The sequence below is a fragment of the Drosophila yakuba genome, chromosome 3L (genome assembly GCF_016746365.2).
Source record: "Drosophila yakuba strain Tai18E2 chromosome 3L, Prin_Dyak_Tai18E2_2.1, whole genome shotgun sequence".
In the NCBI taxonomy this organism is placed as follows: domain Eukaryota; kingdom Metazoa; phylum Arthropoda; class Insecta; order Diptera; family Drosophilidae; genus Drosophila; species Drosophila yakuba.
The window spans coordinates 13480999-13496902 of record NC_052529.2 but is presented as its reverse complement, the minus strand read 5'-3'; the positions used below and the strand labels follow the sequence as shown (position 1 = coordinate 13496902).

At 39.3% G+C, this 15904-nt stretch overlaps 1 protein-coding gene across 1 annotated transcript; it reads right to left on the bottom strand.

Moving 5' to 3' along the window:
• Positions 1-10637: 10637 nt before the first annotated feature.
• On the bottom strand, positions 10638-10919 carry LOC6533993 (accessory gland-specific peptide 70A). Its single transcript, XM_002094646.4, has 2 exons — positions 10785-10919; positions 10638-10732 (listed from the first exon to the last, which is right to left on the bottom strand). The coding sequence occupies exons 1-2, from the start codon at positions 10897-10899 to the stop codon at positions 10680-10682; spliced, it is 168 nt and encodes a 55-aa protein (XP_002094682.1). The 5' UTR covers positions 10900-10919; the 3' UTR covers positions 10638-10679.
• Positions 10920-15904: the final 4985 nt, after the last annotated feature.

Here is a 15904-nt window from a genome sequence, read left to right as displayed (position 1 = left end):
TATTGAAATTGCCAATTTCGATATTCATTAAATGTTGCGATGTTGAACGAGGAACCGACTGGGAGGCGGAATCGTGTGGGAGGTGGAGGGGCGTGGCGACAATGTGGCCTCTGTGCAAGGAAGCGTGCTTATCCTGCCATCGTTTCTGCTCCGGGGTGTGATATGTCGATAGGGCGGGGGCAATCAGAATCCATAAACATCAATGTCGCTAAGCAGCGAAATCAATGCACTGAGAAAAGATCTGTGCTATGTGCAGTCCACCTATAAATAAAAATAGGGCACTTTAGATTTAAAATGGCGAATTGGTCCACCCAACAGGACTTTACTGTAAAAAAATAATAATTTCAATGGCAGAATCGTATGAAAATTCCATTTGTTTATAAAACATAACATTTATTAATTTTCCGAGTGCATGGAAATTTTACACGGATCTCATTTCCGCTTTTGCCTCAAACCCAAGCCAAAATGTTGTTCCCACGCATTTTATACATTTAATTCCTTATCAAGGCATCTTCGGCATTGCGGTTCATTATACAGAGAACCGAAAATATCCCAGCGACCATGAGTTAAAGCCTTAAGATCTAGGGAAAATGTATGTGCAGCCATATGTATATATATATGTATATATATAGCGCTGTGTAAATTTCATCAAAATAAATACAATTTATAGCGCAATAAGCCAATTTATGCCCCATGTTCGTACACTCCCCCCACTCCATTCACAATTTGCATAAATTTTGGCAAGTCAGTTGGAAGAGGGTCAGGGAATGAGGGCGCGGACATGTTATATGTGTAAACAGCAAATAAATAATATTTGATTACTGTAATGGTGGGCGGTGCGGGGGTCGCCATAATTTAGCCCTCTGAATTATTGTTTAACTTGCTGTTTAGAATTCTAATGGTCGTTTTTATATTCCTTGAGCAGCAAGCAAACATTCTCCTTGTTTTTCCAATGAAAATTGCTCTAAATTCAGATGGCAAATGTTTGGGAAACTAATCAACTTCTACGCATCTCACCGAGCAATAAATCGAATTCAATATAGAGCATTTTTCTGACGAATCTAAAGCGATTCTGTCTAGGAACCAAATGGAAATTCTCTTAAATAAAAGTTAAAAGAGTGGAAAAACAAATGAGTGTGGAAAACCCAATAAAAGCAACATGAAATGGGAAGCACACCACAAGAAGTACGAGCGAGAAGAGAAATTAACCCGGAAAGAATGAAAATACTGAGAAAAATGGCTGAGCGAAAAAAACGTGTCACACAGTGCGTATGTGGAACATTTTTTAATTGCTTCACATATGTTCAAGTAATTGCTGCAACAGTTTAGAATTCCAGTGGGAAAAGAGGACTAAGAAAACAATCCGTAAGAGGACACTTCACTTACGGAGAAGTGTTTTCTTCCAATGTATTTAACTTTAAATAGTAAAAGAAAATAATAGTAAAGATATTATTACTTAAAATGAGTTATTGCATATGATAAGTTTCGTAAGCTTTTTTATTTTATTGTCTGAGACATTATTTTACATCTACTTCATAGAACTATCCTTTCCAAGAGTTTTTACCCAAGCGAATGCCTTATACTGTTCTTGGCATTGATCTCAGGTCCCATACCTACGTGTTCAGCTCTTCTCACAATGTGTAACTCATAATCCTTTCAGTAAGGCTTACAGCTCCTTGGCCGGGCAGGGACTATAAATTTTCTGGGAACAACCAGGCTCGGTTGAGAGTGTAACAAGCCCTAAGTGAAAAATAGAGAAAAATGACGGCTACACAAGATAAACAACACGGCCGAGTGCGAGCGAGCTACATAAAGTAAAACTGTATTTAATTAACCGACATTGCAATTACAAATTCTGTGCAGCGCGGCGAGAGCAAAACCCTGGACTGGGACCCGGGGGTTGGAACAGGACACAGGACACACAGGAGCACAGCAGCACAGGATCCAAGGAGCCAAGGAGTAGCAGCTGCTGTTCGGCATACTAAAAAAGACGCCGGGTAAAGAGCAAAGCGATGCCGGCGACGCTGAGCAAAACAATTTCATTTTGTGCACAGCCGGCTGAGTGAACTTATGGGCTGGAATGGCGAAAGGAGCTGCTCAGCTGCTGTGCGGCACAAAGCGCCATAAACGTGGCCATCAGATGAAGGACACTGCACCGTGGTTACAGAGTCCTCAGGAGTCAGGCCTAGAGGTCCTTGACTTTACGAGCTTAAACTAACACAGCCGACTGCTAAAGCTTTGAAAGTGAATGGTAATTCAAACTGGATGTGGATATTTTATATGTTAGTTTGCTTTAGTGAAATTCATTGTTAGAATTTGCATTGCATTGTTAAAAATAACAAATAATGAATATAATTATAGATTTATGAGTGCCTATTACATTTACAAAATTGTGTAATGCAAACCTTGTAAAGGTAGCCATTAGTTGGCATTGTAGATCAATAATTATGTTGTAATCAAGCTGCAACAGTATTTGTATTTATTTAAAGCCATATTTTAATAAATTTTATTTCAATGTATATATTTTTCCAATGTAGCAAGCCCACTGTGTTGACCAATCGGGCTAACTTCTGCACACAATGCAGCAGTTTCCAAGGCGAGCAAACAAAAGCGCAGCAGTAGCAGCTGACTTGGAAGAATTGAAGGAAGATGTTGCAAGAAATCAGGACTAGGAATTGTGAGGTGGCGAGAAGCAGGGGTAAAAGGACGAAGCGAAGCCGCCTTTTGTTTATGGCTTTCAGAATTTACACCTTAAAGAACTGACAGTGCGAGCAGCTTCATTCTTATATATTTTTTTTACAGCCCGGTGTGGGAAATGGGGCTCTGGGGGCAGAGGGAAAATTAACGGTAGCCAGTTATCATCCGGGAGCAGAAGCCTTTTCCTCACCTCGCCCACTGCCATTGGTCCTTATCGGTTTTGTCCTCCGGCAGCAGACGGAGTTGCTACAGCAAAATAAAAGGAAGGAACGTAAAAACTTGTGTATAACTCAGAAAAGTCTTAATGAATTATGAGCCCAATGTTGCCGGGTCCTGTCTCGTCTGATGTCTCGTCTGTTGTCTGTTGTCTGCGCACTGGCAGCTCGCAGGACCAAAGTTCCTTCAAGGATTCAGTCCGCCTGCGGACGAGCCCATCTGGGTTTGCGGCCGATGATGGCTGTGATTACGGCGGCGGAGGTAAGCCAGTTGGATGCCTTGATTGTAAATTATTATATAAATGATTATATTACCTGGCCTGGGTTTGTGTTTCGCTTTAATCACTGCTCGTTGTAGATAGGCTGTAACTTTATATGTTTTGTATAAGATCAATGATCCATATTATCGGAGGGTGTGTGAAAACTTGGTTTATTCCAGGTCATAATCATACAGTAAGATATAATAATTAATATCTTTTAACTGTTTTTCAGACAAAATCAAATCAATATTCCAGTGCTTAGAGCTTGCTGTTTATGAACTCCTCTGGCTTGTGATTCCCATTCAAATTCATTGCTGTTGATCGCACAACACTGGAGTGCTCTGCATACCCAACACTTCCTTCCCGCAGGCTTCATAAACAATCGGATCCCCGCACATGGCACCGCATAACAGTCCATTTATTTTAATTATTATTGCTATTATTGTCATGCTGACCAACTAAACAACAATGAGCAGTGCTGGGGAAGTGCACAGATGCAACTACATGAACGTAAATAACACACGAGAAGTTGGCGAGGAGTCTGCGATAAATAAAACTGCAAAGCATAAAATCTAAACAACTGAAATGAATGTTGCCAGGCAACTGAAATGGCAACAGCACCAGAAATACCAACGGAACGGCAAGAACGAGCAAACAAATAATTCCATGTCACACAATGATGAAAGTTTTGTAATGTTTGATGTTCCTTCAGGAGCCCCCATCTCCCATCTCCCATCTCTCTCGACTCCCGCTGCTTGCAGTTGCAGAAAATTAAGCAATTTAATTTAATAGGCACGAGGAGCGGGAGGGGGAGGGGGACATGCAACTGCAACTGGAACTGGAACTGGAGCATAGCATATCCTCTGCGCACTCTGCTGCTCCTCCTGCAGGACAATAATTCAACACGTATTTAAATGCATATCCTCGGCCCTCAACTCTCTCCTCCCTCGAACACCACCAACTGTCTTGCAAATGAAAATTTACTGTGCATGTTGCCCCTGCCAGAAGCAGAACCAGAAATATATCCACAGCCAGAGAGCCAACCGGAATCGGAGACGAAGAAGAAAGAAGCCAGGACTTCGAGATACCGAACTCGGAGATACCTTAAAGTAAATACCACTCTAATGATAGTAAAGAGTTTAAAAAGTAAGCTTTTTGGGATTTAATTTATTCAAGTGATATAAATAGAGTATATTATTGGAATTTTTTAAATTGAACAGATGTTAGATCTTTCAATAATAAATGTGATGTAGGAACTTTCAGCTTTTTCCACTATATTGACTTATCATTGCAGCACTGCAAACTTTCGCCTAAATATGTAAATAGTACCCTTTGCAAGCATAAAACTGCAGAACGACTTCTTTTTTCCCGTCCTAAAATATTGTTTGTGCCAGTTATTTATGTGTGTATGTGTGTGTGTGTGTGTGAGAGCGTTGGGCAAAAGTTTGGCCAACAACTGAGAACTGAACTACAATTGCAGGAAAAGCGGCCAATCGAAAAGCTAAATCAAAAATGTTTGCCAGCTAGTCCGACTCTAAGCAACTAATTTCAGCTTAACCCACTTTGGCCGCATTTCCAAAGCAATTACCGTACTTGAGGCTTGATCTCTGATTTATGAGACCGACGACGTCGTCTGGCGCAACAATACAGCATTTTTGTCATTTAATGCGAGTGAGAGATAAATTATTGCAAACAATCCGGGTTGGCGGTGCGCTTGTGGGCTGTTGGGCTGGTGGCCTATTGGGCTATTGGTTGCCCTGTCAAAGGGGCGGAAATCAGGCAACATCCGCTCCATAAACGGATATCCGGTTTGTTCGCACGTTCACGCTGTCCTGTTTCAGAGGTCCTGTGCGGCTCAGGGGAATAAATATTAATTTCTCCTCTTGCTGCTTTGAATGGCGTTCATTAAATTGCGAGATAAACAGCAGATGCAAACTTAAAGCCAAAGAAAGGCTTGAGTATAAAATAATAAATAACCATTTGAGGCTGTAGTTAAAAGATTACTTGACAAGGAGTAATTACAAAGATAGTGAAAGTATTATAAGTAAAATATAATAAATATAGAATTGGGATGCATTGCAAAGTCTGCTGTTCAATCTAATGTCATTCAATCTATGTCATTTATTTAATGTACCATTTATTACAGCGCAACGATTTCAAGTCACTTGAGATTTGCGCATCATCACAAAGTTATGCACAACAACGATGAAAAATGGCACAGTAGCATAAGAAGCCAGCCCAAAAAGTGTTTTTTGGGGTTAAAATATCTGAAGAAAAGTCACTTCAATGGTTATTTACACTTGAAACCAACCGCCTGTGTGTCACCCTCGCATGTCTAATTCAATTCCATTGCGATTTCTATTAAGCCCAGCATCCTTGAGACGCCCATCGAAGTCACTATTCATCCATCCAAAGAGTGGTTAAAACGCCCACTTCCCCACTTCCCCTTTTTCACTTTTTTTCGATTCACCCGGCCAAATGGCAAGCAAGCGCAATTCGAGATTGCCGAAAGACGAGACGAAACAGGACTGAATCGGCTGAGTTATTACGCAAATTTAGCATCTGAATAGAAAATCGAATATTTCAAGTGGCTGGTAATGACATTTTAGCTCCAAGTTGCGAGTTGTCAGTCGTCGGAATTTTTGAGGTAAGCACTGCCATGGACCACGGGCTGTGGTAATTGAAGCTGGCATGTGATTTATTAACTCAATAATGGCACAGATAGCTCAGCATCATCCCCACGCCCGGTTTGTTAATGCCAAGAAAAATTGATGCAAATTTTCGCCGAATTCCCGCTCACACCCCAGCGCCAAAATTCCACTTAAATTCTGCGCATAATTCGATTTGCATTCAAAGAGGGAAATAAGCAAATTTGTATTAATCGAAATGTATTCAACTCAAAGGAACGCAGCCCGCGAGCATATGCCTTCGGGCTTGGGTTCAATTCTTTTGTGGTTCGCTTTTGGGTTTGGGGCGTAATTGAAATATTCCACTAAGGGTGGCTGGCTGGCAGACAGACTCAGACTGCCCCCATTGCTTTTCAAAGGACCCGGGGAAAAAATCAAGCCAAATATTACACAATCTTGTTATATGTAAGTACAAACCATATATGTGTGGTGACACCACATCAATATCTGAAAACATTAATATTAGAGACACACTTAACTTACCAAATAACATTTTAAATATACTGAAATAAAGAAAGTATTTGGATAGATCTTACTATACTTCAACGTCACCTTTACAGGTATTTTTCAATCCGATGTCGAATACATTTTTGTGAGTTATGTAAGATCCGTCGCTTATATGTTGTACTGTGAATTAGGATTACCAACGACAACCCCTCCATCTGGAGCCCGATAATTTATGGATCCCTTGACGTTTTGTTTTTTTTGTCTCTGCCAGTGGACAATTACGCAATAAGATTTCGGCTTTCTCCCAGATTTGCTGCCTATCTCGGGTTAATTATTTCCTAATGCCCGACTGTGAGAGGCGAAGGCATTTCCGTTTCCGCTGTCAGTCGTCGCCATCATCAATCTATATAACTAAAAGAATGGCGAAAGCAGCTGAATAATCCCCATACTTCGGACATTTCCCGGACATTTTGCCAGGCATTGTCCAATATTTCAAATGGAAAGTCCTTTAAGAAGCTGTTGGCATTTTGGATTTACGACAACCAACATGTTCCCACTGCCTCTATATTGTATTAGCTGCAATAACAGCCATAACCAAGTACTTCCCCACTCAAAGGACACAAAAGGGATGTAGAGCGAGTGAAGCGGCAGGACCAACTAGGACAATTGGTTTGCATTAGCAACAACCGAATCTCCGCTTCCCTGCACTTGGGCAAACAAATTACAAATAATTACGTAGCAAGGCCATGGCAGAGGTGAAACTGTGTAGTGCCCCTGTTTTCCCCTATCACCTGAACACTAACTGCAGGTGTAAACTGGCCCACTTTGTTGCATGTGCCGCTTGTTGTTAACGTCTGTGGTTCCGCCTCCCCTCCTCCTTCTGCACCTGCTGACGATGATGATGATGATGATGCTGATGGCGATTGTTGCTGTGGCTAACAGGAACTGACTAACTGTCTCATTGGTTAAAGGCTTGGCCAACGTCCTCGACCTAACCACCTGCCACCCTTGGCTCCCTTGGAGCCTCCATCATTCCGAGCTGCAGAACTCGAAGGGTCTGGGAGCCACCTAATCTGAAATGCAATTATAAGGCCAAATGACACAGCCCTTGGAGCTGGCAGAATGGAGTAATATTACAAGAGAATGGGCCTTACTGGAATAACGGATCAAAATGGATCTCCACATGTATATAAGAAAAATCCTTTCTATTGAAAAAATATCGATTTATATTATAATTGGATAAAATAAATTAAGGATATAGATGGTATTATCTACATCGATCCGAAGTATTATTAATGCTGTTAAGGCGAGAATAAAATAATTTCGCGTTTCAAAGATGAATTACATAATACATTGCTTATATAAAAACACGTGACTCTATTTTGTGGACAGCCCAATGAAGCCTCATGTACTGCGCGTTGTATTGTTTAGTCTGTTGACAACAAAAACAAGAGAGAACGCTATAGTCGAGTTCCCCGACTATCTGATACCCGTTACTCAGCTAGTGTAAGTGCGAAGGACAGTTTTTGGCGGTTTGTGGGCGTTAGAGTGGGCGTGGCCAAAAGTTTTTTGGCAAATAGATAGAAATTTACAAGACTAATACAAAAATGAAAAAATATCAAAACATTTTTCAAAAGTGTGGGCGTGGCAGCTTTGGGCGGTTTGTGGGCGTTAGAGTGGGCGTGGCAAAAAGTTTTTTTGCAAATCGATAGAAATTTACAAGACCAATGCAAAAATGAAAAAATATTAAAACATTTTTCAAAAATGTGGGCGTGGCAGTTTTGGGCGGTTTGTGGGCGTTAGAGTGGGCGTGGCAACCTGAATCGACAAACTTGCGCTGCGTCTATGTCCCTGGAGTCTGTATACTTAATCTCAACTTTCTAGCTTTTGTAGTTCCTGAGATCTCGACGTTCATACGGACGGACAGACGGACAGACGGACAGACGGACAGACGGACAGACGGACAGACGGACGGACAGACGGACAGACGGACAGACGGACGGACAGACGGACATGGCCAGATCGACTCGGCTACTGATCCTGATCAAGAATATATATACTTTATATGGTCGGAAACGCTTCCTTCTGCCTGTTACATACTTTTCAACGAATCTAGTATACCCTTTTACTCTACGAGTAACGGGTATAAAAATATTGAGATCTGGATAAGACCAAAGCCTGTGGACATACCAAAACCAACGTGCCAAATTAGTTGGCACTCCAATCGTCAAGCATAACCTCCTCTAAAATAGATACCTTCTACAGAGTTAAGATTAATCATATAGATGCTACGGAGATTCTACAAATCTGTAAAGTTTAATTGAAAAATTTACAATACTAAGTTTGTAGAAAGGTTTCAGTGAGAAATATAGTAAAATACATATTAAAATTCGTTGGAATTTTGCCCTTCCCCAAGTTAAGATATCCAAGTGCGAGTTTAATGTCCTAGTGTGTTCCACATTTGCATTGTCTTCATTTGTTTGCGCGGTGATGACGACAGCACTGTTGTCGTCATAGTCTCCTTGTTGGGCCATTGTCCGGACTCCAAGCCCCGGACTCCTATCTCCTATCTCTGGACTCCGAACTCCGGACTCATTGTTGGCCCTTTGTTTTTGCGCCTCGCGTGTCTAATAAAAGCGCATCACAATGTGGGTCATTGTACGACGACACAGGCCAGCCGGCATCACATGACTTTGCATTTGTCAGCAGCTTGCAACTGCTGCAACATCAACACATAAAGCGCTGCTAATTGCAAACGTACACATGCCGCACAATCGGAGAGTTGCATGCACAGAGAACATATACTTACCGAATTTTGTAATTAAAAAAAACGATTTACTTGGTCATTTCGTTATAAACATCTTAGTAGAAATTATATACAAATACTTTAGGTTAGTATAAAGTGTATTCATTGTTTTCAGTGTTGTCTCTCTTTGTTTCGCATAAGTCTGCAACAGCTGCAAAAGAAGTAAAGAGGGGAAGGCCTATGGAAAGTGTGTCAGCATAGTAAATCGATATGGACTCCTAAATAATTAATTCCTGGATTAATTGTGATGGAGTCTTAACTTTTCCTGCACCATCTATTTATTTAACGCCAGTAAACGTCACATACTTTTGAGCAAAGTTGATCATTTGTCATGGAGCTCCGAAAATAGGCAATAAAAATTTGTTGCACCAATTATCTACATGCATCTACATTTAAACAAATTTTACAAATATAAAATGTAAAAGAAAACGTCAAGACATTGGTTTGGGTTTATTTTATATTAAGCTCAATTACTCATATCTTAGCATCTTCCTCCCCAGCAAAAGATGGGATTAGACTACACTCGAAACTAAGGGGGATACAACTTACGAGGATTGGGGCTTGGAATTGGAAACTTTGGCTTCTTCTTTTGCCACGGCCAACTCCAACACTGGACCAAGCTGAAATTGCTAATATCAAATTTATAGAAATCCATTCAATATTTATCGTTAAAAAAAAAGCAGCTATGCGAAACACGAAATTACATTAGGATATAATGATCTATACAGCTATGATAATGAAGATGGTCAGTTCGATAGGTATATCATATTCTATATCGTTTTCATTGGCGATTTAAAATTCTCAAAAGTATATCAGTGCGTGGCTAATTAATGCATCCATTCGTGACACCTATATATGTATCAGCTATAAAAAGGGAAATATCGTCGACTTGGCACAAAAATGAAGTCACTGCTATTTCTTCTGTTGGCCATCCTCTTCCTGACCGGAGTGACCCCAGCCCGGAAAAGGAGAGATGTTGGGATTTGGATCCGACCAGATCACTCGAGAAACCGCAATTGCCAGTACGAGTATGGTGGATGCGAACAATGATCATTGGATCCAGTGTGTCAATAAGGGCGAATAAACTTATATCGACTGTATTGCAAAAGGAAAAAATTATCTGACTGGGCAATTTTAATTTAAATTGCTAACAAAAGTACCTATTCCATTTATGGGGCTTTAAACGATAATGAGACAAAATGGAGTGGGCTCTATGGTTTAGCCAAAATGGGAAACGTTTTTGATTACGGACTATAAATAGACAGAAGATTCTGTTTCGGCTCGATAAAGTATCTGTAAGATACAATTTACAATATTTTCCGCTCCGCTTCGTCCTGCACGATAATGACTTTGACGCCATATATTTATTAAACGCCAGTAAACGTCACATACTTTTGAGAAAAGTTGATCATTTGTAATGGAGCTCCGAGAGTAGGCACTAAAAACATGATGCACCAATCATCTACATGCATCTACATTTAAACATATTTTACAAGTGTAAAATGTAAAAGAAAACGTCAAGACATTGTTTTGGGTTTATTTTATATTAGGCTCAATTACTCATATCTTAGCATCTTCCTCCCCAGCCGGGCCCCAAGTTAAGACGACACCACTTATCACCTGCAAAAGAATGGGTTAGACTACACTCGAAACTAAAGGGGATACAACTTACGAGGATTGGGGCTTGGAATTGGAAACTTTGGCTTCTTCTTTTGCCACGGCCAAGTCCAAGACTGGACCAAGCTGACGATGCAAAGGAGAACCAAGAGGAGAGCTACTGTGTTCATTCTTACACCGATATTCAAGCCAATCGGCTTTTTATAGGTCCGAACACTTAAAAAAAAGGTGTAGGGGCGTAATAAGATTACGAATGTCACGGTTTAGGTTTGTCACACTTTTGGGTTATCCAATATCCAAGTCAAATCGAACCTTTGACATTTAGAGGACATGTTTTAGTTATTTTAAAAAGAATAAATATTGTAATAAATATTATATAGTTCATTTAACATGCCTAAAATACTTTTTGCGTGTTATTTATCATCTAACCCACGTGAACAAAGTTACATTTTTCAGTTGGAATAGAAACAACTAGAATATTAAAATACGTTGATATTACGATAGTTTGCGGCTTTGTATGACCTTGACATCCGTGTTTTTGAAATGGTAAAGCAAATATAAATTGGGGCTTTAAAGAAAATGTATATTAAATGTTTCGATAGCTACGTAAACTAAAATCTTGGAACAGCTTTACTCTGCGGGATGAAATTAGATTCACCCGAGATTAGCAGAGCCCGAAAATCGCCATTAGGTGACCACAATATGTCTTCTTTGGCCGGGAACCGACATTAACATGCAGGGGTAATCACCACGCTTCGGGCCATGGCTTTATGGTTGCAATTCGATGGTCCGGCAACCGCAGCTGGAAGAGTGAAAGGCGGGCCAAGAACTTGCAGCTGGTTTCTGCTGTGCTCTGGTCTTTGAATTGCTAACCTGATTCAATGAGCCTGAAAATCCATCACTTCCTCGGCCTCCCAACTTATTTAAGTTGTATGTGGGCCTTTCCTTTTGCCACTTTTTTTGGCCAACAAAAGGCAAAAACTCGATTGAACAGCAGCCAACCTTTTTCTTGTATGGCAATACTTTCTAAAGGCTTAGCCGTTGGCCGCAATTGTTTTATTACAAATTGGAAAAATGTCTCAAAAGCGCCTAGAGAATAATCGTTTTGCGTTCGTTAGGGATCTATAAATTTCCAAATGCATTAATCGCGTCACCTTAATCGTAAAAGGAGAAATTTTGTAGCTGTAAAGTTTTTTAAGAACTACATTCAATCAGCAGTAATAATTTGGGTTTACATATAAGCAAAACTGTAAGTAGTGATAATAGATTCTTAATCGTTTAAAAGTTCAGTTCCAATACACATCTAAAATTTTAGAAAGATGGACGGTATTTTATATAGTTACACCCCCCCTAAGATTTTACAAATCTATTGTGTGAAGTAAAGTATAAATGCTTTTAAGGCGAGAAAAAATTAATTTGTCATGTCACCTTGGAATTATGTACATATATTATATATTTTTTCTATAAAAAGGGAATACGCTGAGATTTTGGCACAACAATGAAGCTACAGGTATTGCTAGTAGGACTTCTTGGTTTTTTGGCAGTGGCCTCGGCCCTTCCAGCAAAAGGCAAAAAAAAAAATATTGAGATCTGGATAAGACCGAAGCCTATGGACATACCACAACCAGAGCCCTATTAAATCAATTGGTACACCAATCGTCTTTTTCTTGGTCTTGGTATAAATAATAACGACATCATTTTTTACTAATAAAATGGCCCCACCATTTTAAACCGTTTTGTGTTATTTTTATAGCCCATAGGTTTAAGTTAAACAGATATATTATGTTGTGGGGTAAATAGTAGTAGTTAGTATATCCGCCTCTGCTAACTCGGATACTATACAACATTAACAGTTGCTTAAAACTATTTTGTAGAGCGATTCTTTCCTTTCTACAATAAGAAAACCATTCGTATAATTGGAAAAGGTCAAGTGGGAACATACAAGCTGTGGGTAAAAAAACTGACATTTAAGGGCTGAGGATTTGTTAAAATTATATCTGAAACTAATAAATGGTATTTATGTTATTATTAAATAAAATTTGTCTTTGACATAATAACCTTTACATATCGTCCTATTCAAAAGATGGTATTAACCACCAACAACTTTATTTAATGCTTTCAAGCAAGCCTAAACATTTTAGTACATTTTATTTTTTTATTTTATTTGTTTTCTCACTTTTCTTCATAAGTCAAATAACAAATTTTCACAAGTATTCACATTATATATGTATATCTATATTTATGTTTTATATATATTTATTATAAATATATTATATTATATTATTAAATTATATATTATATTATATATTATATATATATATTATCCATTGCATAATAATTTTTATGGAACTTTGTTGTTAATTACGTTTTATGATAAACAGAAAAAGGCCATTGTCTTATGTAACAAGCCCTTGGAAATCTTTGACATTTCATTTAATGTTTAAATAATGTATGGTTATGAAAAATGTCAAAATTGGTCATGGTGATATCCATAAATAATCAACACTATTTTATTACAATATGTTTTAAATCGTACCCTATATTTTATAGCAGTGATAATTTCAAATTTATAGAAATCCATTCAATATTTTTCTTAAAAAAAAAAGCAGCTATGCGAAACACGAAATTACATTAGGATTTAATGATCCATACAGCTATGATAATGAAGATGGTCAGTTCAATAGGTATATCATATTCTACTTATCGTCTTCATTGGCGATTTAAAATTCTCAAAAGTATATCAGTGCGTGGCTAATTAATGCATCCATTCGTGACACCTATATATGTATCAGCTATAAAAAGGGAAATATCGTCGACTTGGCACAAAAATGAAGTCACTGCTATTTCTTCTGTTGGCCATCCTCTTCCTGACCGGAGTGACCCCAGCCCGGAGAAGGAGAGATGTTGAGATTTGGGTCCGACCAGATCAATACCCAAACAACAACAATTGCAACTATGGAGGATGCGAAAAATGATCATTGGATCCAGTGTGTCAATAAGGGCGAATAAACTTATATCACCTCTATTGCAAAAGGAAAAACTATCTGACTATCTATAATTGTTAAAAAATGTATTACATTAAAACTTACTTTGTCGTGAAAAGTACCGATCTATTTATGGGGCTTTAAACGATAATGAGACTAAATGGAGAGGGCTCTTTGGTTTAGCCAAAATGGGAAACGTTTTTGATTACGGATAAATAATCCGCGATTTTTTTCTTAGATAAAAGTTACGTCGACCAATTAAATATTTTTTTCAATTTATAAGCACAAACTAAATTTCTTCAATTGAAATTTTTAAGAATAAAAATATTGAATATATTTCAGTTATTGCACGTTTATTAGTTCTCAAGAGAACATTTTTCAATCGGACCACCATTTGCAAGTGTGCATCGTTGAGATCTACATTTACTTTTTACAACCCTTTTCTCCCCAAATTTAGCATGCTGCAGATTCGCAAAACTTTCCAGAAAACTTCTGGTCTGCGCAGTCGAAGAATAAGTTGCCGCCACGCCCAGTTATACTCTCATTATCTTGGCATGTAATTCCCAGCCCTTCCGAACTTCAGCCCCTCAGTCCTGCGAATATCCCCACATGTGTGTCAGTTTTGTCGCTCGCGGACAATGGCAGAAGTTTCTGTTTCGGCTCGATAAAGTATCTGTTAGATACAATTTACAATATTTTCCGCTCCGCTTCGTCCTGCTCGCCCCGCCCAGCCAAGTGAAAGTTTCGGCAGCAAAGTATGGCTTTAATGATAATGACTTTAGCTTCGGCAAAAAGTAGCGCAAAGTTTAGAATACGCCAACGCAACGCTTTTGGGGATTTTGCCAGCGAACTGGAGTAGTGGTTTGAAGAACTTTTTCCCTTCCCAACAAACGCGAATTGGAACGAGTTCGTTTGTTGGGTGAGTGTGTGTGTGTGTGTTTGCTAACTTTTCCTACGTGTTGCCCATATGAAACTGATAAGAAAAGACAGCAGGAGCAGGACTCGCCAAGTGGGACAAGGCCAGGCTGCCTATTGCGTAATTTAAATGCGATGTAATTCGATATCAATGAAGCGATGCTGTGGCATTAGTTAAGCCCCAAACTAGACTACCTCTAGGGCCCGAAGATCGTGTACTGGCATTTGCAGCGATTTACTTTTATCACAATCGCCTCAACAACCTCGGACATTGTCAGCGATTTATTGCATCAGCTCCCACCAAAAACAACTCGGCGACAGACACTTGGTTACGTTGTAAACGGCCAGAGCTGCAGATACAGATACTATACAGATACTATACAGATACTATGCCAACAACCACAAACAAGCATCCTGAGCAGCCCGTAGCTACCAAAAAGCAAAACCCCAATTGCCCATTCTCGTTCCCGATTCCGATCCCAGTATCTCATCAACGTGGCTAATCTGCACTGTGCCGAATTTCTTATACAATCATAACGATCCTCACACTCTACTGCTTTAATTATTATAAGTATTCGTTTTGTGTTCAAGTTCTGTTTGCATGATCAGGGGATAAATGTTTGTTTTCGAAGAATAAGTTTTTAGTTCATCGATATCACACTAACTTTTCTCTCGGTGCAACTGCAGTTGCTGTTAGACTGCTGCTGATGTCAACTTCTTTGTTGTCGTCGTCGTCATCTCCTCCTCATCAACATCAGTGGAGCGCGGCAAAAGTCTTCTCCCAGCAACGGCCCAAAGTTTGGACTGGAGTCCCAGGCTGTTAAGAGTTCAACTCGTGATGTTTAAGTGGTTTAAGCCAAGGTAACGATTTCCTCATTGGTCTACAATTCTCCAGCTCAGCTCAGCTCAGTTCAGCTCGCTTTTGCTGTTGTTGCCGGCGACATTCTGTCATGCCACGATCACGAACCATTCGTAACACATTTGTTGCAATTTTCGTCGCTATTTGTTAAGGTTCAGAAGAGGTTGCAACTAGCAACCAAAAGGGACTCTCGTCTGGTTGCTAATGTTGTAAAATATGTAGTAAACGGCAGGATAAATCGATTGATTGCAATACGAGCAAACTGTCTGCATTGTTGCAAGAGCAAAAACAACCGAATTAAGACTCAGAAAACGTATTAAGAGTTTTAAAATACTCTAGAACACCAATAAGTTGGCATAACCAATCCGTTTAGCACCTGTTTGAAACTCAACATTTTACGCTATAAAAAGAGTATAG

Excerpts from the sequence above, each read along its gene's own strand:
- LOC6533993 (XM_002094646.4), bottom strand. The coding sequence starts at position 10,899 with ATGAACACAGTAGCTCTCCTCTTGGTTCTCCTTTGCATCGTCAGCTTG. Across the intron at positions 10,733-10,784 it reads AATTCCAAGCCCCAATCCTC|GTGATAAGTGGTGTCGTCTT; the intron begins GTAAGTTGTATC and ends ATTCTTTTGCAG.